Source organism: Quercus robur, chromosome 2 (assembly GCF_932294415.1).
Source record: "Quercus robur chromosome 2, dhQueRobu3.1, whole genome shotgun sequence".
Taxonomy (NCBI): domain Eukaryota; kingdom Viridiplantae; phylum Streptophyta; class Magnoliopsida; order Fagales; family Fagaceae; genus Quercus; species Quercus robur.
In genome coordinates this window covers 15,446,847-15,471,879 of record NC_065535.1, presented here as the reverse complement: position 1 = coordinate 15,471,879, position 25,033 = coordinate 15,446,847, and the positions used below count along the sequence as shown (strand labels likewise).

The 25,033-nt window shown below is 35.1% G+C and overlaps 1 protein-coding gene across 1 annotated transcript; it reads left to right on the top strand.

Moving 5' to 3' along the window:
- The first annotated feature begins 528 nt into the window (after positions 1-528).
- On the top strand, positions 529-6,668 carry LOC126712577 (uncharacterized). The gene is made up of 9 exons (XM_050411950.1): positions 529-1,089; positions 1,786-1,822; positions 1,981-2,059; positions 2,170-2,215; positions 2,305-2,403; positions 4,416-4,484; positions 4,572-4,917; positions 5,041-5,189; positions 5,570-6,668. Exons 1-9 carry the CDS (start codon positions 634-636, stop codon positions 6,422-6,424), a joined length of 2,136 nt encoding a protein of 711 aa, XP_050267907.1. The 5' UTR covers positions 529-633; the 3' UTR covers positions 6,425-6,668.
- The last annotated feature ends 18,365 nt before the right edge of the window (positions 6,669-25,033 follow it).

Genomic DNA, 25,033 nt, shown 5'->3' with positions numbered 1-25,033 from the left:
AGTAAAAGAGAGTATACATTTTTTCAACACAGCTATATTTATACAATCCAAAGGTAGAGGAGTGTTGTAATAAACTTTGATAAAAAAAAAAAAAAGTAGTAAAAATATAAGTACAAATATATAGTTTCGCTTAATATATATTTATTAGATGTGAATTTAACAAATGAACAGATTACATTTTCTTTTAATATCTTCCATATTTATAAAATTTCTAAAAATTAAAAAAAAAAATCAATGGCTATATTATTAATTAAACATTTAAATTTCAAGATGGTAAAGAATAAAATTATGCTTAAATATAAAATTATAAATCGATCAGTTAAATAGCATATGATTCACCCCAAATTTGATACGCCTGTGTGAAGAGCATAAAAATTATTCAAACCCGACACGTGCCAAAGCGTTCATATCACATGACCTTCACACCGCGTCGCGTAATTCACACATGCCGGCTCTCCCAATCCCCCAATTCCCAATATCCCCAAACACACCTTATATAGCTTTTTTATTTTATTTATTTTTTAACCGAAAAAATAATAAAAAATATTTGAACGGTCTGTTTGGGGATAAAGAAAAAGAAAAAGCAAAGAGCAAAAAAAAAAAAGAAAAAGAAAGAAAAGAAGAGCAACGAAAATGGGCGAAGTATCATCAGGAACAACCATGACGATGCAACAGCAACAACAGAACAATCAGGCGAAGAAGAAGAAGAAGGGTCGCCCTTCTCTCTTAGATCTCCAAAAGCGCTCTCTCAAACAACAACAACAACGAAACCCTAATTCCTTCAATTTAAGCTCTAACCCTAGCCGTCGCGCCTCTCGCCGGAACCCTAACTCTGACTCTGTTTCCGGCGAAGATGATAACGACGGCGGCGGAGACGACGACGACGACGAGCGCAAAGAAAAGAAGCTCAAGCTCCTTCACGGCCTCGATTCTCATCCTCAATACCCGACATTGTTGCCGAACTCCTTGTCCTTTACCTTGAACCCTTACGGCTCTGATCTCCCCCCGAATTCGAATTTCGACGACAATCTCGAGGCCGACATCAAACGCCGCAAGATCACCGCCGTCAATCTCGGATCTGATCCAATGGTGATTGATCAATTTTGCATATTAATAAATCAATTTTCAATTTTTATTATTTGTTTCAAACCTCAAAAAACAAAAAACAAAAAACGTTTAAAAAAAAAAAGCAAGTGTTTGTTTGTTTCTGTTACCGTTTGTTGTTTTTGGATTCCGCGCGCAAATTCGTAGATTTATCTTTTTTGGTGGGTTGGTGGGCTCGTTGAATCGGTGAGTGGATAGATGAGTTTTTGAGTTTGACTCGGTCTAAATTTATTTAGTACTATTATTCTTTAATTTTTATTGAAATCTGGGTGCCCTTTCACTTTTTTTTTTCTTTCTTTTTTTTTTTTTTCAATTTTATTTCCTAATTTAATTTTATATTCTTATATATTGTCTGTATTAATATTAATACACAAAGACAAACAAACACTACACATGTCTGGAAAAAAAAAAAAAAAGAAGAAGAAGAAGAAGCTTGAATTTGTCTTTTCTCTAATTATTTTCCAGTTTTTTTTTTCCACACCTGTACTTTCTCTGCTACTTGTTAACTTTTTTATGTAACTTTGAACTTTCCATTCAATTATTATTATTAATTTTTTTTTTTTTTTTTGTAATAATGACAGAAAGTATTTATCAATTTTATGCAATGATTTTTTTTCTTTTGGGTTTAATTTTCTTTTTGTGGGTATTTTCCACCATTGATATTGGGATTGGTTTTTGCAGGATGAAAAGGTTTGGAAAGCGACAGACACCATTCATGGTATCGAACTGTCAATCAATCTTAGTTCTTTGCTAAAAAGGCATTGTGTGGAATTTTTTTTGTAGTGATTGATTTTTCTTTAAATTTTCTTTTGTCTTTTGTTACAAATAGTGAAGAGTAAATTTAATAATAATGGTCACATTTTTTTATATGGACAGGTTCGCAGGTGGAGTCTGGTCCCACGACACCTTTGCCAGACAAAAAGTTGTTGGTGTTCATCCTTGACAGGCTTCAAAAGTGTGTGTTTTTATTTATTTTTTATTTATTTACTTTAGCTTCTATGTTTTTTGGGCTTTGAATTTTTTTGGTTTAAGTTTCTAACTGGGTTTGTTTTAACTGTGTTGTAGAAAGGACACTCATGGAGTATTCTCGGAGCCTGTGGATCCTGAAGAGGTGATGCATTTTTATTGGGTAATTTTTGGAGTTGTGTGTGATAGTTGAATACCCTTTTGTTGATTTGTTGTAAATTTGTTTCCTCACAGCTTCCTGATTACCATGACATCATTGAAAACCCAATGGATTTTGGAACCGTGAGGAAGAAACTAGATGGTGGAGCTTATGCCAACTTGGAACAGTTTGAGGTTGGTTTTAGAAAAGCATTTTCTGCAAACACACACACAAATATGTGTGCGCATGTGTAAGTTGTTTATTTTTCAGATAAGTAAGTTTTGGTGCCAAGGGGAGGTGAAGGGGGAGATTTTTAAAATTTTGAACTAGTGACCTTCACTCTTTTTGTTTTTGGTTTTGGGTGACATTTTATCAGAGTTGCATAAAAATTAATCTCTGATTTATAATTCAGTTTTGATTATTATATAGGTCATAGATTTTCTTTTAGTTATTTTATGTTCTTGCCTGTGTGTGTCCACTGAACACATGGGCTTGCATGCCTTCGCTCCTCAGTTTGTTTATCAAGTCATGAATTAACAAAACCCAAAAAAAAAAAAATTTTTCTTGTGACTATGCCTTGTTATAATAGTATCCTTCTTCATGACATGCCAAGAGCCTTGTAGGATGTAGCTCAACTGGCACTTGGTGTTTCTAGTTGAGACATCCAAAGTCCAAATCGCCCTCCCCCAACCATTGAGTTATCAAAAATATCCTCTATTATGACCTTCAATTTCATGCATTCAGCTCACTTGAAAATTTATTTATTTATTGGATAAAGACTAGTTTGGATTTTCTAGCATGAAAGAATTGTCAAACACATGATTACTTCAAGAACAGGGCTTCCTATCATGAGTCTTGAAAGTGTTGCTTTTGTACTGTATTATCTTAGAAGCAGTGGCAAAGGAGTAGCAAATAAACAGGGTAAGGTTGCTTTTGTACTGTATTATCTTAGAAGCAATGGAAAGGAGTAGCAAATAAACAGGCTAAGGAGGTGGAAGAAAGAATCAACTTATTGATCCGTTGATTGTAGTTGTCCCATCAAAGAACTACTCTTGGGTGTAATGATTAAAAGTTATATTAGTTTGCGTCATAAAGCTCCCTAGGGTAAATGTACATGCGAATTGTTGAGACCAAGACTTAGACTTACCAATGCTAAGAAGTTATGTATTGAGATTAAAAAAAAAAACATTAAATCTGTCAATGTGGATTTGTCTGTTTTCTCTGGGAATGTGATATGGCAATATACTCTGCTGCCAATAGTGAAATGGGACAAAAAGCATTGAAGAGTTTGTGATGTGTAGTTGGATGGTTTATGTGGACCACCTACTGTATTTGTAGTGTTTGATCTGGGATTTCCTGCAGCATAGTTGATAAGTTTGGTTGAATGATCTTTAACAGTCAATTAATTCTTTGCCAACATATCATGTTTTCTAGGTCATTTTGACATTGATTATTATTGGAATACTGCAAATATACTTCATCTTGTTTTTCTCTAGATTAGTTTTTCAGTTGTGTTCTTTTGGCCTTTAGGTGTTGATTGATCCTGTAAATTTCTCTAGTAGTAGTTTTCAATGCACTGTAACAAATATTATGTGCTAATTTCAGTGTCTTTAAGAATCATTATTTGGAACAAATTATTGTATATTTTGTTGTATGATTGACAACTGGAAAAACAAGGAGGAACTAATTCGATTCAACTTTAGTCTGCAAAGACGGCAAAAGGAATCTGTAACTAGGAAACTTAAGGATAATCCACATTTGTTATTTCATTAGAACTTGCTGTATGGCCTTACACTAACTACTGGAAAAATATAAAGTGAAACCTGATTAATATATGAAATGGTCCGGGCTCCAGGGATTGCACAGGCTGTCTTAATTGAATGTTCTTGTACATCATGGATCATATAGTCCAACAACTCCGATAACTGGCTTATACTGTTGTAGCTAGTGGTTTTTGTGTGGTATTTTCTAGTGCAAAACTATGATTATAAAATGGCTTTTGTCTGGTATCGGTGAACAAAAGTGCATCGACAACATGGTATTTTGCTGTTTTTTGATTCCAGACATTAAAAATGTAATGAAATGTCCTTGTACCTTAATCCTGTACAACAGGAAGTTAGTTTCCTTTACTCTTGGTTATAGTGAAGACTTGTTTTCTTCGTCAACTCAGCAGAATCTGAAATTCTGTACTATTTAATTTGTGCAGAAAGACGTGCTCCTAATTTGTACAAATGCAATGCAGTACAATGCTCCAGATACTGTATTTTTTAGACAGGTTTGGCCATGTCTGTACTTGTATTCTCATTTCTGGTTGGTTTGGGCTTCTCTTTATTGCATTATTAAAAGTTTACTGTTTTCTTAGGCACGATCTATGCAAGAGTTGGCAAAAAAGGACTTCGAAAATTTGAGGCAAGAGAGTGATGATAATGAGCCACAACCCAAAGTTGTTCGGAGAGGCAGGCCTCCAGGCAAGAACCTGAAGAAGTCCCTTGGCGGATCTCCCTATGAGCTTGTTTGTCCAGAGCCTTCCCTAGATGCAACTCTTGCATCAGGAGGTAATGCAGGGAGTTCCAATACTTACAATTTAAGAAAAGGGTTGACTTCATACAAGTCCCCTCCTGTTGATGCATTTGTCAGGGCCTCCCATGGGTCTTTGAACAGTGAAACAGGCACTAGTTGGTGGTCTGAATGGGAGAATGAATTTCCAGGTAAGCTTTGAATTGGTTTTTATTGCTTTATAAATATACACGATACACCATCTATACTTCTCTAATGTTTCAAAATTCTAGCTTTTCTGTCAATTGCCAAGCTAATTTTCTCTTGGATTGCAGCTTCTGTTTTGAAAAGTGTATTGAAGTACGGGAAGAAGCAATTTGCAGTAGATGAGAATAGGCGTGACACCTATCAGCATTCCTTGGATTCTGGGCATGGGCCATCTGTCTTGGCCACCCTCGAAGGAGAATTGAAGCAACTGATGGCGGTATGTACAAGGGTTTGTTGTTTTTTCTTTCTTTATTTTTCTTGTCCTTGCTGCTGGAGAAAAAGGGGGGGGGGGGGGGTGATGCTTTTATTAGAAAGAAGTGAAAGGATTTAGAAACGAAGATTTGTAATATGTACAAATGTCTTTTTCTGAATGCTATAGCGAAATTTGATTGCTGAAAAGAGCATGAAGTTGGCAAGTTTTTGGTTTTGTATATTGCGAAGATGGTCTGATTGCCACTTGTACCCCCCAAAAAAAAAACAATAAGAAGAAGAATGACGTTTACTTGTCTCAATTTAATGTGTGATTGTTGTTTGTGGACCTGCTTTATATTATTGTCTGTTTGTAACAATTTTTTCTAATGTAAATGTCTAAATCAGGTAGGTCTACACTTGGAGCATGGTTATGCAAGAAGCCTAACTCGATTTGCTGCAGGTCTTGGGCCTGTAGTGTGGAAGATTGCTTCTCAGAAAATTGAAAGGGTTTTGCCCACTGGACTCAAGTTTGGTCCTGGATGGGTAGGAGAAAATGAGGCACCAAAGCAGCAGCAGTCTTTATTTAATGAGGAGAAATTTTCAGATGGCTTAATACCAGATAATGATACAAGCAAGGCATTACATCACCGCACATCCAGCTTAAACACTGTTGTTGCAAATGGATTCTTGTCGCAAGGTCAAGAAGACTTTGAAAGTACAGACATAGATTCCCATTGTGAGTTGATTTCACTGAACAGCAGTGTTGGTGGGCTAAAATCCGTGCCTCCTTTTCGGGTTCAGCAGAAACCCATAATTACCACTGATATCAATGGCTTAAATGATGGTTTTGGGTCTGATTTTTCTTCGCAAATTAGGATGGTTAGACTTGCCTCATTAACCGGAACATCTGATTCTGATTATACTTCAGTGCGTTCTCAAATGCCTGGCATAAATTCAAGTGGCAAGACTACCATGTACCAAGTGACCCAAAATGATATTGAATTGAATGAAGCCAGGTTCTCTGAAATTACGAGAACAGACTCTGGAAATCTATTAGGCCTGGGCTCTGGCCTCAAGTCGCATGGAACATCACAAGTGCCTGATGGGCAAGCATCTTGGCAGAGATTGTCAATGCACCATAAGCATGATTCTTTTCCGTTTCCTCCTGATCTAAATGTAAGATTTCGGCAAACGGGTTCACCTAGTTCTAGTGTCCAGATTGGTTCACCTCAGCAGCCAGATTTAGCATTGCAGCTCTGAGGATGGGTTGGTTATTTTTTTTCTGTCAATTGCTCTGGGAGTTGGAGCTCCCAAAAATATAGAGAAATAAATTGTGGTGCCATCTGATGAGGGTGGTTCCATCATGGGTGTCTCTAGGAGTCATTACAGATTGACTATGGAGAATTTTTGTATAGATTAATATATCCAAATTTTAGGTTTAAGTGATAGGGGATCATATTTGTGACAAATTAATCCAACATCGAGATACTTTTTAAGATTCTTACGCCGAATCTTATGTTTGGTGTGTAAATATGTAAAGATACTCAATTATCAGAGTAATTTTTATCTTTAAAAAACGACACTGTTCTCAGAAAATTCAAAAAATCCATTTTTATCAGAAAATTCTTGAAACCATTTTGTTAAAATTTGGAACACTTTAGAATGCAATAATCTAAACCATCAACATACATTCACCTTGATGCTAATCATCAAAAGAAAATTCCAAATCCACGTTCATTTCATTCACACTCAAGGCAGAACCCAAGAAAAACGTGGACCAATAATCACCCGTGACTTCAAAGAAGGAACTTTAGTACTCCTAGGGTCTAAGAATGGGTCTTGCACTCTCAAGATTTTTTTTCTCTAAGTTCAAAAAGTTACTTCAAAGTTTTCAAAATCATGAATTTATTTCATTGACACCACTCACCAAGACAGTAAAAGACATCAAGCAAACAAAATTGAAAAATAATAAAACAAAATCCTCTTGATCAAAGCAACCTATAAACCAAATGATTTTTTTTCTCTAAAAAAAGCACTAGCATCATGTGTGCTAAATGTTAAAATTTAGCATTTAGCATATTAAACACAAAAAATCACCTTCATATGATATGTCAAATACCAAATTTATTTGACATTTGCTACAATAGAATCCTAAATAATAGAAGTGCACGGACAAGTATGCTATAAATATTTTGACTACATTTTATTCCTACTTTTTTTCTCTTTCTTATGTTAGATGCTCATAATTTCTCTTTTTTTGGTAATCTTTAATGATTGTTGGTCTTGAGAAAGCAAAAAGAAATAATTAAAAAAGAATTAAGAAAGAGTATTTATATAATAAAGTGGTAAAAAATAAAAGATGCAATGTAGAGTATATTATAAAATGGTGTGTTAAAATAGATAAAGTAAGTTTTTGATGTGTCAAAATAGTTTTTTTTTTTTTTTTTTTTTTTTTTTGCTAACAAGTCAAACTAAATAAAACTTCAAGATGAGGCAAGAACTGAAGTTCAAGTATTTAGGAGAGAGAGAACTTCATACACACATACACTTAGATTACGTTAGAGTAGAATTTCTATTTAAAAAAAGAAGAAGAAGAAGAAATGGCAAGACAAGTAAAATTTCAAGAGACCCACTCACATACTTTGTACTTAAACACAAACCCATGTGAAATTTCCCTCATAAAAGAAAATTTTCAAACACTTGGTAGTTCATGAACTTGTGCCCACCCCATTGACAGATTCAAGTATGGAAACTCTCAAAATCCTAAATCTAAACTCTAAACAATCTTAACAAAACCAATTACGTTCCGTTCAAAATCAAAGAGAACACAAGAAAATATCAAATTTTCTGTTATAGAAGTCGCGGGTAAGAAGAGAAATGAAGGAGAAACAAACCAAAAGGAGAGAGAACAAACTGAAATTTTGAAACACTAAGCCGGGTCGACCCGGTTAGGAAAAGGGAATAAAAAAAAAAAAAAAAACAGAAGAAGAAAAAGAATGCCCAATTGTGTTTAACTCCGGACCTGACCCGAACAAAAAGAGAGCAAATCCAAATGGCCCTGGTCTGAAGCAAAGAGATCAAGCCCAAATGGACCTGCCCAGAAAGAAGAAAAGAAGAGAAAATAAGAATCTTATACCTAAGTGGGCCTTTTCCAAAAAGAAAAATATAAATTTTGATTTTTTTTTTTTTTGAGAAAACAGTAAGGAAATTTTATTAATAAAAATCAGATCGGAACACAGCGTCCAAATCATCAGGTAGATCTTCTACCCATACATCAGTATCTGCAGATAAAACTGCTCTTCTAGCTAATTCATGAGCTAACTTATTTCCTCCCCTTCCAACATGAAAAAACTGACAAGAATGTAAAGCATAGCCTAATTCATGATAAATTTTGATTTATTGATGGGTTTGGTAGGATATTTGTTTATAAATTATTTTATAATAGTTTTGATATTCGTTTTATAAGAAACTAGCATTATGTCAGTGCGATGCACGACTTAATTAAAATTTATATGTAAATAGTTTTTTTAATTAATTTACTTAAAATTAGATAATATAATAAATAATAAAAATAATTAAATATTTTACTTTTAAATTATATAATAAATTCATAATGTGTGAAACTAAGGTATTATGAAATGCATATATATAAATATATATATATATATATATAAGTAGTAACTTATTAAAATAGTGCAATAAATTGTTTGTTTTCAGAATGCATAATATGATTTATTCTTTTATTATTATTATTATTATTATTCTTATTATTTTGTTAATATCATGAAACAAAATTTGTATGCTTTTCTTCAAATTTACATGGATTTGAATTTGTCACTTTTTTTTTGCAAAATTTGTCATTATTTCACACACACACACACACACACACACATATATATATATTAGTTTTTTTTTTTGGGTTACTTTATCCTAATTTTTTTTTTTTTGTTTTGACCTAAATTAGATTTAAAAAAAAAATTAAGTTTACGTTAATGTTAATACATATTAGCTATCATTTGATACTTTATTCACACACAAAAAAACAACAATTAACGTTTAAATTAGGCTAATAGTAAAATTGTCACTTTATAAAAAAAATTGATACAATACTTATTGTTACTTTATCCAAATAAGTCGATAAGAACATATAGAATAAGAATCTTACTTAAACTTAAACTTGCTTGTTAAATGGATTAGATGAAGAATTTGGATTGTAATCAAATTAAAATATTTATCAACTTAGAAGTTATAGGAGAAGAAGAATTATATATATATTTTAAAAATCTAAAAACATTTTTGCAATTAAAGATGCATTAGAGCATGTAGTATAGTAATTAAAAAAAAAAAAAAAAAAGAAGAAGAAGAAGAAGAAGGAAAGTTGTTGCTTTTTTTATAATACACTACACATAAAAAATAAGGATTAGATAAAGAATTTGGATTGTAATAAAATTAAGATTAAATAAGGATTAGATGGATTAAATGAAGAATTTAGATTATAATCAAATCAAGATTTTTATCAACTTAGAGATTATAGGAGAAGAAAAATGATATTATATTTATTTTTTAAATCTAAAAATCTAAAAAAAAAAAATCTAATAAACTTATAAAATATATATATTATCTGATAAACAATAACGAAATAAATAATTATTATAATAACAAAATAAATAAATTGTATTGGTATAATAACTATCAAATATAAAATGATAACATCTAAATAAAAAACTTATTATTAATTTTGTAACATACCAATTGTGCTCTAATGAGAATTTTGTATCTTTGTGAGATTGTTGAGTATCTCTTTGTACACTATATGTATTCTTGCTCTTGTTTATCATTGTTCTTTATTAGAAAATTTAATAATCAATAAAAATCAAATTGTTATGAACAATTTATCATCAAATTATCAAGACATGCTTAGTAATAAGCTAAAAAGAATATTGTTCTCTAAATCAAAATTGAGATGATGAAAGCAACATATTACCATTGGAACCTGTAGGGGTAGTTTTTGGGGCTCAGGCCCAACAGGCAAGCGATTCTGGCCCAAAAGTCCCTCAACAATGAATTTGTAGAGAGTAGGTTACAGAACTAAGTCTTGACAGAGTAAACATAGTTATGAACAAGCCATGCAACTATTTGGACGTGGGGATATTCCTCTAAGCTACCTGGGATAACAGTCCGTGGGGTTGTATCCTCTGCTTTGTTTCTCCAACTCCTTTTCTCTTTTTCTCTGCCTTTTCTTCCTCTCTTCTGCGATACCCTAACCATGGGGATTTTCTTCTCTTATATAGCATCCTTTCTACGATAATGACCCTACACTTGTTAATCATCTGGGCCTCTACTTGAGTGCCTGTCCCATAGGACATCCTCCTTCTTTTCTGTGAGTTGCACTGGCCAAGATAATTCTGCTCTCCTGTCCTTTCCACATTAATGCGGCTGGAAAAGTAGCTCCTTGGCATTTAATGCGGCAGTTGTGGTTGCCCCCCCCCCCCCCGGAACGTCATGCACTCTTCCTTGATATTGGATGACCTTTCGCCATGTAAAGGGTGTGAATCGGACTCCCATTTGGTACGTCCGAGGAGGTACTCCTCCTCGGACGCCCCTAAGCAAGCCCGGCCCAACATGATTGGGCTGGGGGTCCTCTGCCCGCGTCTTCGCTTCTTATTGTGGTTGGGCTTAGTACAAGTACTATGGCCCAACGTTGACTGGCGAACTTTACCCCCACAGAACCCATGTCATAAAACACAAAATAATTTTAAAAATCATGTCTAAGCATATTTAATGATTGATTTTCAAACTATAATCATATAAATTGGATAAAACTTAAAAAATTAGGTTAAATAAAAGACAAAAAAATACACAAAACCTATTCAATTTAATGAAAAAAAATAGAGAAAACAAATACATACTTGCAAGGTTGTAGGTAGAAGAATAGAGAAAAAGAATTGTATAGTAAGTGTAGGGGTAAAGTTCCCAAATCAAACAATGGGCCTTGGGCCCCATGCAGAGTCCAGCTACGTCCGAGGAGAAAGTGGGGCGCCAAAAGGACTTCTGACCCAACTCTTATGAGCCCAAACTTATTTAAAAGGTGGTCCGAGGAGGAATGTCTTCTCGGACGTGCCAAATATGGACCAAACATGCACCCTACCAACAATAAGGAATCACTCCAACGAATATTGGTAGCAAGGACGAGCCTCATAAGCCCGGGGGAAGGAAGAGAGTATAGGATGTCAAGGGAGAGATTACAGCTGTCGCATTAAATGCAGGGAAGCTACTTTTCTGGCCGCATTAATGTGGAGAGGACAGGCGAACAGTGTTACCTTGGCCACTACAACTCACAGAAAGGTAGGGGAGATGTCCGATGGGACGGGCACTTAAGTGAAGGTCCAAATGATCAACAAGTGTAAGACTCTGATGACTTTAAGGAGGCTATATATATAAGAGAAGGGAATCCCCATGAAGAGGGGATTGGCAAAAAAGGAAAGAAAGAACAGAAGAGAGAGAGAAAGACCATAGCCTTTGATCAAGAACAGAAGTGCATCCACACGTCTCCTCGGACCGGGTATCCAGTAGACATGAAGGAGATATTCTTATTTTCAATCGTTGCATGACCCAAAGTTAACTAACATTCACTTCGTTAGGGCCTAGTTCTATAACCCGCTCTCTACAAATTCATTGTCTAGGGTTCCTTGGACTAGAATCACCTACCTGCTGGGCCTGAGCCCCAAAAATTGACCCTACAGTAAGTATTCATTATGAATTATTTGATATATATATGCTTCACATTGAAGAAGTTGATATGAACAAAAAGTCTAATATTAGTCTAATTTATGGAAGTGTAAAAAGCTGAAGTAAATCTTAAAAAAAGTAATGTGTGAACAGAAAATCTAAAGAAAAAAAAAAACTCTCGTTGTGTTAAGAGGAAATCCAAAGAATTTAAGTGTTTTATTTAAACACTAAAAGTAGTTACTTATGTAAAATGGCTTTATCAAATTACAATAATTTTTTCTAAACATGACTCATTTTCACGTTAGCCACAAAATTGTAGATATGGTTAGATTGTATAATGCTTATCTAAATAGTTATTGAGCATAAAATATAATAATAATAATAATAATAATAATAATAATAATAATAATAATAATAACAACAACAACGACGAAAACATATCACGTCGGTTAATGTTTTCTCAAAAAAAAAAAAAAAAAAAACCATAGTTCTCTTCGCCCATGAATGTTGAGTACGTGTAAGTGAAGTAAATTTATGGCTACCCATAAAAGAAATAGTGAATTTGTGGAAAATCTAAAATTTAATAATAATGTAAAATTTTATCATTTAAATTTTAATAGATTTAAATTTTATTCAAATTAAGGGATAAAATTTAAAAATAGTATAATTATGTAAAACTTTATCATTTAAATTTTAACAAATTTAAATTGTATTCAAATTAAAAGTCTTTTATAAATTTTTTTTAAAACAATCCACGTTTTCCCCCTTCAAATTGTATCTACGTGTAGTAATATAATTAAAAAGAAAAAGATTAGTTTAAGATTTTGAATTGTAATCAAATTGATATTTTTTATTAACTTAAAAATTATAATAAAAAAAGGATTAGATGTAGAATTTGGATTGTAATCAAATTAATATTTTTTATCAACTTAGAAATTATAGGAGTAGAAGATAAGAACAAAAAAAATTTATATCTATTTTTTTTTAAATTCTAAAAATATTTCTGCAATTTGGTAAAGTCATTTGGCACAACCACAGCTTCTAAGCCCAACTTTTATTATATATAATATAATATGATATAAAAAACTGTAAAAAAAAATTACTTTTTTTAATTTTCCATAAAAAACCTTCTAGAAATATTTCTTAAACCAATACTCTAAGTTTACACAATTTTACAATAAATCCTGAATAGCGGGTTATTATTGGTTGTTATTGACAGGTGGACAAAAAAGTAATTTTAATAATGGGTTTAAATTAGAATCAATAACAACTTATTTCCTAAAATTTGTTGTAAAATACTAAAAGTATCGTGGATGTAGTACTTCCCTTTAAAAAATGGTTTAAGAGAACATTAAAACAAAATGCGATTTCTCTATAAAAAATTAAATAATAAAAAAAAGCCCAAAAGTCATCTATCTAATTGAGATAAATGTCACAATAATTCACTTATTAGGGGGAAAAATTGTGTAGACGTCTTAAAAAAAATAAAGGAAAAAAGAGACATAAGTGTTGCATCACTTGCATGAAAACATAAGTTCCATTTTTTAGGGCTCATTCTTTCGTTGTTGCCTTTCTTTATTTCAATGCTATACAGCACCAAGGTCACGCAAAGGGTGAGCGCGAAACAAATACATATATAATTAACCTGAATGAATTGCCATACACAACTTCATCTAACTAGGAATATTAATATATATATTGAGATTCTCTCACAATTTTATGATCAGTCGGTTGTTTAACCTTTTAGCTAGGTATGCTTGCTCTTTTCTTCTGTTCTCTATGATTCACTCGTATCCCATACAGATCTATTGTCATCACCATTCTCATCATCCTCATTATTTTTGCCATTATTTTCTAATTAATGTGACAGAAAATTATGGTTAACGAAAGTTGGCATTGCTTATATTTCTAAACAGTTTGAACTGAACTTAATGCCGAATTGGTTTCTCTTTTGCCCACTGGACTCAAGTTTGGTCCTGGATGGGTAGGAGAAAATGAGGCATCAAAGCAGCAGCAGTCTTTATTTAATGAGGAGAAATTTTCAGATGGCTCAATACCAGATAATGATACAAGCAAGGCATTACATCGCCGTACATCCAGCTTAAATACTGTTGTTGCAAATGGATTCTTGTCGCAAGGTCAAGAAGACTTTGAAAGTACAGACGTAGATTCCCATTGTGAGTTGGTTTCACTGAACAGCAGTGTTGGTGGGCTAAAATCCGTGCCTCCTTTTCGGGTTCAGAAGAAACCCATAATTACCACTGATATCAATGGCTTAAATGATGGTTTTGGGTCTGATTTTTCTTCGCAAATTAGGATGGTTAGACTTGCCTCATTAACTGGAACGTCTGATTCTGATTATACTTCAGCGCGTTTTCAAATGCCTGGCATAAATTCAAGTGGCAAGGCTAACATCTACCAAATGACACAAAATGATATATAATCGAATGAAGCCAGGTTCTATGAAATTGCGAGAACAGACTCTGGAAATCTATTAGGCCTGGGCTCTGGCCTCAAGACAAATGGAACATCAAAAGTACCTGATGGGCAAGCATCTTGGCAGAGATTGTCAATGCACTATAAGCATGATTCTTTTCCGTTTCCTCCTGATCTAAATGTAAGATTTCGGCATACGGGTTCACCTAGTTCTAGTGTCCAGATTGGTTCACCTCAGCAGCCAGATTTAGCATGGCAGCTCTGAGGATGGGCTGGTTATTTTCTTTCTGTCAATTGCTCTGGGAGTTGGAGCTCCCAAAAATATAGAGAAATAAATTGTCGTGCCATCTGATGAGGGTGGTTCCATCATGGGTGTCTCAAGGAGTCATTACAGATTGACTATGGAGAAATTTTTGTATAGATTAATATATCCCATTTTTAGGTTTAAGTGATAGGGGATCATATTTGGGACAAATTAATCCATGATCGAGACACTTTTTAAGATTCTTTATGCTGAGTCTTATGTTTGGTGTGTAAATACGCAAAGTTACTCAATTTTTTTAGGGGGGGAGGAAAAAAAAAGAAAAAAACCTCCTTGCAACCGATTAGCTTACTTTTTACTAGTTATAATACTGCAAATTGTTGAGGTATTGAGTGCTCATTGATTCAAGTTTGATCCAAGAGACAACAGGCACAGACATTGGTGTAATAGTATTAATAATCTTCTGTTCTGGGAGACCTCCACTTATCAAAGACCACGCAAGAGTAGTTTCTTGGCGCCTTAAACGTTGAAATTCTTTTGCGTGAGCAATTTTTCAGTTAAGCACACTGGCCGACTAGCGTTTGTGTTTTAATTCTTCCACCAGGCTCTTCTCATCCCTAATTTCTTCATCCTCTTCCACTGTTTGAGATGATTTTCACCACAATTCCTCAATATCTTCGTCCATTCTTTCCCTTCAACTTTGCTGGACCTCACGGAAAATCCCATTGTCATTGAGCCGGACACAAACCGTTACAGTGGGATGACTACAACTCGTCTCTTACAATTGTATCGGATTTAACAATTTTCTAGGTAAAACAATATGACTGATAACCCTTTTTTTGGGATAAAAAGATTAGAAATATATTATCAATAAGCAAAAGTTACATGTAATATAAGCTGCAAAAATAGAGCAGTCAGTTGCCACACCTAAAAAATACAACCTCAAAACACAGGGCATGACTCTCCGTCTATTTTCCAACATAGCAGTTAATGAGATTGCACTACAGACCACATGAAAAAAAAAAAAAAGAGGACCAATTCAAGCAGAGATAGGGATGCATTTCATACCTATGCCCATGGCTTTCCAATTCTGCATTATTTCTGGGTTCACGATCTCTGTCAATACATTTTAAGAATATTGAAGATATCAATTTATTTTAGTTGCCTCTGTTATCTGTAAGATCTAAATGTGATTTGGTATAGTGACTACAAACTAAAATGCAACCCTGCAGGCATTACTGGAAATCACTATTCACTATGCATGAAGAGGAGGGTCACTGGTATTAAGCTACTAACCTTGGGGGGATACACATTAGTACATATCAGGACATTTAAAAACTTAAGCCACTAGAGAACCATAGAACCTTTTATTCAAACATTCTACACACCAGTACATATCTAATGGATTAATCATCAGAAACACAAAAAATTGTTGGAAAAGATAGTCCCTTTTAAAACAAAAGCACTAAGATAGGATAATTGAAACCTGAAATGACAGACAAGGCAGGAACATTTACACAGAAGCAGATAAAGCCATCAACATTCTATCAATTAGTTGCGTCCAGAGGTGGATTGACTTGGAGCTTACACCCATTCTTCATCTGCAACCCTTGAAGCGTTTTTGCCATCTCTTCAGAGGGATGTAAGACTTCCAAATCCCGCAAGGCAGTCAAGCACCATAGTTCCTCAGGGCGCATGATCAAAGACGGGCAATTATTAATGACCAAACGTCGAAGGCTTGGCATTGCACCTTTTCCCAATTCCCAATATGAAATCCACAAATCTGCCATTTCAAAGACATCAAGTTGACGGAAACTGCTTTCATTGCAGTGGAGGTAGATCTCTATGCACTCTCGACGAAAACCTCGTAATTTCAGTATTCGAAGGTAGGGAAGGCTACCCAACACACTAGTGACAGTTGAAGATAAGTTTGCGCCTACTAAGGTTACCTTTGTGAGCTTCAAGTGGAATGAGTTTGGACTTGGAAGCTGAAAAAGTTCATAAATTTTCAAAGTTTGCAGATGATGCAAGCGATGGAGGCTTGACAAAAGCCCTGCCTCTGGCCATTCTAAAGAATGCAATCCTAATTTTCTTAAATTAGGAAACATGTCCTTGGCAAATAGATACTCGGTGTCTTGATTTATAGCTATACCAGTAAGGACTTGAAGATTCCGTAAAGCTTTATCGTCTGTTCTTGCTCTAGGTATAGATGTTGGCCCACCCAAGTACAAATGTCTCAACTTTTCTAACATCCATATCTCTTTCGGCAAGCATTTTATTTTAGAAGTTCTCAGTTCCAGCGTCACCAGATTCCAAAGGCTACATATGGAAGCCGGAATGACTTCAAGCTCACCAGAAATCCTCAGGTATCTCAAAAGAACCAGCTTTTTTATTTTCTTAGGGATAGAACTATATTTGGCATCCCCAAAATTTACCACCCGAACTAATTTAAACCTTTTGCAAAGCCATTTCAAGTCGCATCGTACCCGTACCCAAAGTCTAGTAAAGAATGACAATTTGAAGAATCACAAAGGTTCATGTTTGGAGGGGTAGCACAGTTGATAGAAAGTCTGCGGGATTTGCTCATATGTAAAAGGTTAAAATCTGAACAAACCTCGAGAAACTTCTCTTCCTTACAGTGGCGACTCTAGAAATTTTTTTCAGGGTGTTCCTTAACAAGTATAAATTACACAATTTATTAACAACAACAACAACATTAAAAAAAAAAAATACGCAAATATATAAAGTTTACAATTGTCTTCTACGTTGTTTTCTTATAAAATATTTGTCCATAATTCTAGTAAAAAAATAAACAATAAACTATAAGTTCATTTGAAATATTAATAAAATTATTAATTATTATTGTTTAGTTGTTTCATTAATTTGTTTGTCTTTTATAAACCATAATTTGTTATATTGTTGTTTCATTAATTATAAAATTATTAATTGTTGTTTAGTCTAACATAATTTAATTTGTTTGTCTTTTATAATATGTTGGTTAATTAAATTATTGTTTATTAGTTGCTTCCCCCAATTCAAATATCCCACCTCGGCCCCATGTCCCCATCCACCCCCCCCCTCCCACTCAGACAAGCCCCATGGCCCCCAATCACAAAAGTCAATAAAAAAAATTCACAATCATAAATTACAATACACTAAAAGATAATTAATTTTATCTCACCAACACCAACAGATAAAGTAAAAAACAGGGGCAAATATTAATAAAGTGATAAGATAAAGCTAAGCGATCAGATAAAGTCTTAGAGAGAGACTCTCATTTGCTTTCAGTTTTCAGATAAAGAGAGAGAGACAGAGAGTCTAAGAGAGAAACTCATACCTATTAATTCATTAACCTGTATATGTAAGAGACTAAAGAGAGAAAAAGATGAAATTCCTTGAGGCAATACTATGAATACCGTATCGAAATCCGTTTCAGTTTGTTAATTGAAATAAAATATTTTGATACCAGATTGGTACCGGACTATTTTGATGTATCATTTCAAAGTCACCGCAAATAAATAAATATATTATTCATATATATATAAAAAATAAAAAATTCAATATATTAGTTTTTTTTTCAACTCTTAGAAAAAGTAAGTCTGCATATGGTTATTTTTATAAATAAAATAATAAAATCATTAATGGCATTTTTGTAAATAAAGCCAACATTTTGAGTAATTAAAACCATAAAACCTTCTTGAAGTTCACTTTCCCATTTCCCAAACCCACCCACGTGAATCACCCTTTCTCATCTATCCAATTTATTTCAATTGTCTCTCACACTAGTCAATATTCTTTTCAAAGTTTCAAACGGCTGGACACCATCACAGCAGTGCATTCTCTCTTTCTCAGTCTCTCTTCTTGTTCTTCTTGTTTTTCTTTTCTCAGTTTTTCTTGCTGCCACCATATTTTTTTGTTTTTTTTTTTCTTCGATGTTTTAAACTGAGACGTAGACAGTCACAATGTGCTCTGTTACAGCGTTGCTTGAGGCGGAGGCGCCGTCTGTTGGTTGTTGTCATTTATGTGCTTTGTTCTAGTTTTGCTTTATTTGATGAATCTGTTGCTCTGGATTCTTTAGGTTAGGTTGTAATAGCGTATATTGAGTTTTGGTTTTTTAATTTTTTTTAAATTTTGAGAATCCGTGGGTTTGCTACCATGTTGGGTTTGCTTTGCCTTTTTTTTTTTTTTTTTTTTTTTTAAGATTGGGTTTGTAATCTGTTGTTTAGGATTGATGTTGGGCTTTTTTTTCCTTGGTAGGCTTGCTCTTTTACAAATTTTTTGGGCTTTTTTTTTTTTTTGCTTGAAAGTAGAACAAATAATTTTTTATTTTAGGGTGTTCCTAATTTTTTTTGAAAGCAGGGTGTTCCTCATTTTGGTTTAGGGTGTTCCTAATTTTTTTTTTTAAGGATAAACAAATAAAAAAATTTAATTATTATATATAATTTTTTTTTTTCAAGTCAGGGTGTTCCTGGGAACACCCTGGCCTAAACGTGGCGTCGCCACTGCTTCCTTGTCAGAGGTCTTGTAGAAGATCATGGATACGACATGTTTTGACTCCTCCATCTGTCCTTGTACGTGCCACTTGGATCAAACTCCGGCCAATGAGTTCCTCCAAGTAGTCTTCAGCAACATCCTCTACATTTCTGTTGCCGGTTTGCTATACAAATCCCTCAACTATCCACAATCGGATTAGTTGCCTTGCAGGTATCTCAAAGTCTTCTGGGTAAATACCCAAATATAGAAAGCATGGTTTCAAGCGTCAGGGCAAGTGGTTATAACTTAGGGCCAATATATCTTGGCATTGTGACCAATCCTCAATAAGATACGAATTGACATGACCAATCAATTTTGACCATATTCGATATGTTTTCTCCTTACTGGCTGTTAGGACATATGTGTTTCACATGTTAAGAACATATGTCATGATTTTATGTAGTTGGCTTATCCTTTGACAAAACGCACTTTACTTGTATTTGGGTAGATTTAGGATGTTTTAAATACTTCAAAAAACCTTGTTTCAAGATCAAGTATTGAAGCTTTCAAGTCTGTTCAAGAAAACAAGTTTAGAGTACAAAATCATTAAAGCTCAACAGCTGGCTCGACAGCTGCATCTATCGAGCTTAAGGAAGCTGTTCTTTATTCGGTGTGCTCGACACCTGCTATCTGTCGAGATTTAAGATTGTCAGAATTCCAATCTGATTTTCTTGGGATCCATGAATGTACCTTTGGGCTTTCTTTTCTCTTAACCCTAGACATATAAAAGAATCAGTTTAAGGGCCGTCAAAGTGTTCACAAGTTGCACAAGTTTTGAGCAAACTCTATTCAAGCAAATTGTGTCTGGAGACGAAGTTCTTGCCCTAGTTCATCTCTTTCTCTTGAAGAAGTTGCTGTGTATGTGCACCATAGGGTTTTGTGACCAAGCATTTTCTTGATCTTCATCGTGTGGATGAACTGAAGAACTTTGCAACCAACAACTTTCTTAGTTGGTGATTGAAGTCGCGTACTGGGATCCGCGCAATTGGTTAGTCACGTACTGGGAGTCGTGCATCTGAAAGGGGAACCGTCACTACAGAACAAGTCCAATTGGGTATTGGGATAAGGGTTCAACTGTAGGTTGGTAAGGTACTTGGATTCCTTAACTTGTAACCGCTTGTTGTGATAATAGTGGAGTTTCGGGAGTGGTGACCTGAAAATCATCCGGTGGAGTTTTTGTCGTTAGGTTTTCCCCATTTGTAAACAAATCACTGTGTTATTTATTTTCCGCTGCATTATTAGTTTATTGGTGATTTGTTTGTGTTACCACACATTTGCATGATAAATTGATTAATTAATAACTTGGCTAATTAATTAATTAATTTCTATCACAAGGGGTCATTCAGTTTGTGGCCTATCAAGTGGTATCAGAGCGGGCACACTCTGATTAGGATTTAATCTTTGCTGTGTTGATCCATTGACCCCTGTTTGTCATGGATAGAGGACAATCATTAATCATACCTCCTTTATTTGATGGCACTAACTATGCATACTGGAAAGTACGCATGAGAGCTTTCTTGCAGTCTTTAGATGAGAAAGTGTGGCAAGCTGTGGAGATAAGCTGGACTAAGCCTACAGAAGCGCCAGCTGACTGGGATGATGCCAAGATTAAGGCGGCAAACTTCAACAGCAGAGCATTGAATGCATTATTCAGTGTTGTCACCAATGAGGAATTCAAGAAGATATCCTCAACTGAAACTGCCAAGGAGGCTTGGACCATTCTCCAGACAACCTATGAGGGTACTAAGGTTATCAAGGACTCAAAGCTTCAGAGGCTCACTACAAGCTTTGAAGAGATAAAGATGGAGAATGATGAGTCTTTCGATGAGTTCTATGCCAAGCTAAAGGACATAGTGAACTCAGCCTTCAATCTTGGGGAAACCATTCCTGAACCCAAGATTGTGAGGAAAGTGCTCAGATCTCTACCCGAGAGATTTCATGCCAAGATTACGGCAATAAAGGAATCAAAGGATATTGACAAGATTCCTCTGATTGAACTGGTTGGAAACTTGCAGACCTACGAGTTAGGGTTGACAAGAATAGGCAAGTCGGGTAAAAGCAAGAGTATGGCACTGAAGGTCAATAACAGTGAAACAAATGAATCTTCTGATGATGAAGATTCCAAGATAAAGTCCTACATTACCAGGCAGTTCAAGAAGTTTATGAAGAACACCAATGGAAAGGGTTTCGACAAGGACCACAGGCAATCCAGTTCTTCTCAATTTAAAGGCCAGGACAAGGGGAAGAAGGATGCTAAGGAAGGTGGTCAGTACACTGTTCCCTCAAGACTTAAGTGCTTTGGGTGTCAAGGCTTCGGTCACATGAAGCATGAGTGTCCTACATACCTCAAGAGCATTGGGAAGAGCAAGGCACTTGCTGTTACCTTGAGCAACACTGAGCCTGTGGATGATTCCGACAATGAGGATGACGGAATCTTAAATGCCTTCACGGCCACGATCAATTCTACTGACGGGATTGTTGAAGATATGGTTGAAGAAGAGGAACTAGTGGAATCCAAATTTGAGAAGATGGATGATCAAGATGACATCCATACAGCCTATGAGAAACTGTACAAGCTTTCTGAAAAGCATGAGAAACTGTATAGGCTAACCACCAAGAAGCTCAGTGATGTGGAACTTGACCGTGAAGAGCTTTCCACAAAGTTTGATGAGGCTAATCTATTGGGGCGCTGAGGTTTGAGAACAATTTCTTGGCTGAGAAGACCAAGAAGCTTGAAGCAGAGCTATGTCAAGTCAGAGCTCAATTGGAAAGGACTTCAAGCGCAAAGCTGGATGAGATGCTAAGCATTTAGAAATCTGCTTCAGATCGAACAGGCTTAGTGTATGGTCTTTCTTCCTCTAATACTGCTTCTTCTAGTATTACTGTTTTTGTTCCTCCTGTTAATAATCTTAAAACTGAGAACAATGAGATTAAAACTGAATTAGATAGTGAGAACTTAGACAAGGGTAAATCTATCTTAGAAGCACCCCCTAAGCTTGAGAAGAAAGATGTTAAAAACCCTAGGGCTAAGAAGGCTAACTCTCAAAAGCCTAAACAAAAGAAGCAGCATCTCTATCATCATTGTGGAGCTGCCAGTCATACTCGACCAAATTGCTACAAGTGGCTTGCCACTCAACAGAGCAACGACATGATAGCATCTGGGAACCATAATCAGCTTTAATCCTCTCTCGCTCCCCTTGGTGATCTTCTCAAAGCCCTCATGTTCCTTTCGAACTTGAACGGTTTTAATTCTTCCCCTTCACCGCCGGTTCAAGGGTTTGCTAGACGGAAAGGTTCTTCCAAAGTGTGGAAGGAAAATGGTCCAAGTGATTCTGTCACTTTTCTCTCTCTCTTCTTGTTTTTGTGTGTGCATTATTTATGTGTTTTGCTTTCATATTTTGAGTCAGTCTAGTTTTTATGCTTTGTTTGTTTAACATGTTTTTGCTTGGTTATTTTTCAGTTTTTGCTTTGTTTTGTTTTTCTTTATAAAAATAAAAAAAAATTAAAAAATTAGAAAAATACAAAAACAGTGTGTGTTTTGTGTACTTTGGTACTTGTGTACCTTGGATGGCCATTGAAACAAAGTCTTCTAAATTTTGTATTATTTGTAGCTTAGATGAGCATCTCTATGCACAACTAAGCAAGTGAGCTTTGTGGCTCGTGTTTGTGATGAGTATGATTAAGTTATCTTTTAAACTTAACACTCATATCACTCTTTTTGACGGGAAGGACTAAAAAATCCTGAGAGAAAGACATAAATAACCATCTCACCACTGTTGCCTGCCAATCATAATATGACACCTGTATGCTTCGGCATAGCAAAAGTGCAGTGTCAATGATATTTTTGTGCTTAGGCATAGCAAAATTTGAATGTCAAATATCATTGGGTAATTCTTTTCTCTCTCTAATAAGACCATGCATGATATGTTTAAAAGAAAAATATGCAAAGAAAAATCAAAAGCAAAAAGATCAAAAATGTTTTAAAAATGATTACAAGCGTGTATTCTAGGAGGTGTGGGAGTTATAGGATGTACCTCAAAGGTGATAGTCCCCATCAAGCAGTTATGATTGTGTGTGAGTTAAAGTGATTTTCTCATATCTCAAATCGTCATAACATATGTACACTTATGCAATCTTGCGATATTTTTCACACACAACACGCAATATTCTTTGTTATTCTTGATACATGTGCAGGTAACAATGTGATTTGGCCATCACAAGGTTTTACATGTATTAATGTATGCTCACTAAACTGTCTTGACTTACTTTTGAAATATAAAATTGGTTAGACTTGTTTAGCGTGTGTGTGTGTTTTTGAAGATCCATGTGCTTAAATTTTCATTTGAGAGATGATTTTGAGAGCTTAATATGTTGATTGGATCGTTAGTTGAGTTGCATGTTGAATTGCATTCATGTCTGTGTTTTTCACATCTTGAAAAACTGTTTTTAAAAGCTGGCTCGACACCTCCTTGATACCTCCTCGATACCTGGCTATCTATCGAGCTTCCTAAAGCTTTTTCTTATCTCAATCTCGCCTGCACCTCGATACCTAGTGGATCGATCGAGATTGGGTCTATATGCTCGATAGCTTCTCGACACCTGGTGGATCGATCAAGCTTCTGTTCTTAATTCTGATAAGTTGATCCTCGATACCTCCTCAACACCTCAGCTGTCGACGAGCATTTCCTCGACACCTCCTGGCTTTCCTATATAAGGCCTCTGCACGATCCGGTTCTCATTTCCATCGATCTCTCTCTCGATACTTCCCTGTTTCTCTCCCAAAAACACTCCAATCTCACTCCAATCTTGGTTCTCAAGGATTTTACAAGGTTTTTCAAGTTTTTCTTTACTTGGTAAGCTTCTAATCCTTTCTTATTCATGCATTTCATGTTTTAAAACCTAGGATTTGGGGTTTTTGAAAATTTTTGGGGTTTTTCAAATTTGATGAGCTTTCATTGAAATTTTGGGTTGGGTTTTCACTTAAATGTGTTTAAAACCTCATACATTGCATCACATTAGCATTATAATGGTATTGCCATGCATTTAGATGTGTGCTATATGTTTGTGTGCTGATAGGTTTGGATTGGGCTGAGCCCATGATGCAATTTCCTTTGCATGTCACATGTTCATACATTTCCCATGCATACGTACTTCTTTTCAATATATTTGATATATTTGAAACTGTTTGGGACTTTTCTGATTGTCATTCTTTCTCTTCCTCTTTGTTAGTTTACGTTAGTCGTGTCTATGGCACCTAAGCATAAATCCACTCCAGCCCGAAACCCTCTTCGTTCCGGTGCTTCTTCTTCGTCTGATCCTACCCTATCTCATATCTGGTTCCGTGATGATGATGCCTTTAAGGCATTTTCAGAGATCTTTTCTAGACGAGGCATTCATTTGGAACGCCAAGTCATTTTGATGGATTTTGCAGACACCGACCTTCCCTCTGTCATTCACAGTAAGGGATGGGAGTCACTGTGTGACGTTCTGGTCACCTATCCTCTTGTGTGTATCCAGGAGTTTTACTCCAACATGCACGGGATTGATCAGTCAGTACCTCTTTTCTTCACTCGCGTTCGAGGTACACACATTACTATCACATCGCAGTTGGTTGCGGATGTGCTTCAGGTCCCTAGGATAGAGTTTCCTAACTATCCTAGTTGTGAGCGTCTAAGGACTGTGTCCAGGGATGAGCTCATGTCTGCTTTTTGTGAGTGCCCTTCTTCTTGGGGTGAGCTTATTTTTACACCATGTCGACCTTTTGCTAAAGGTCCTAGATTCATGAACATGGTGATGACTTTTGTTTTGCATCCCCTCTCTCACTATAACTCCATTATAGAGCCTCGTGCTCGATTTTTGTTGTCTCTTCTTGAGCATCTTACCATAAATTTTCCTTCTCATTTCATTTT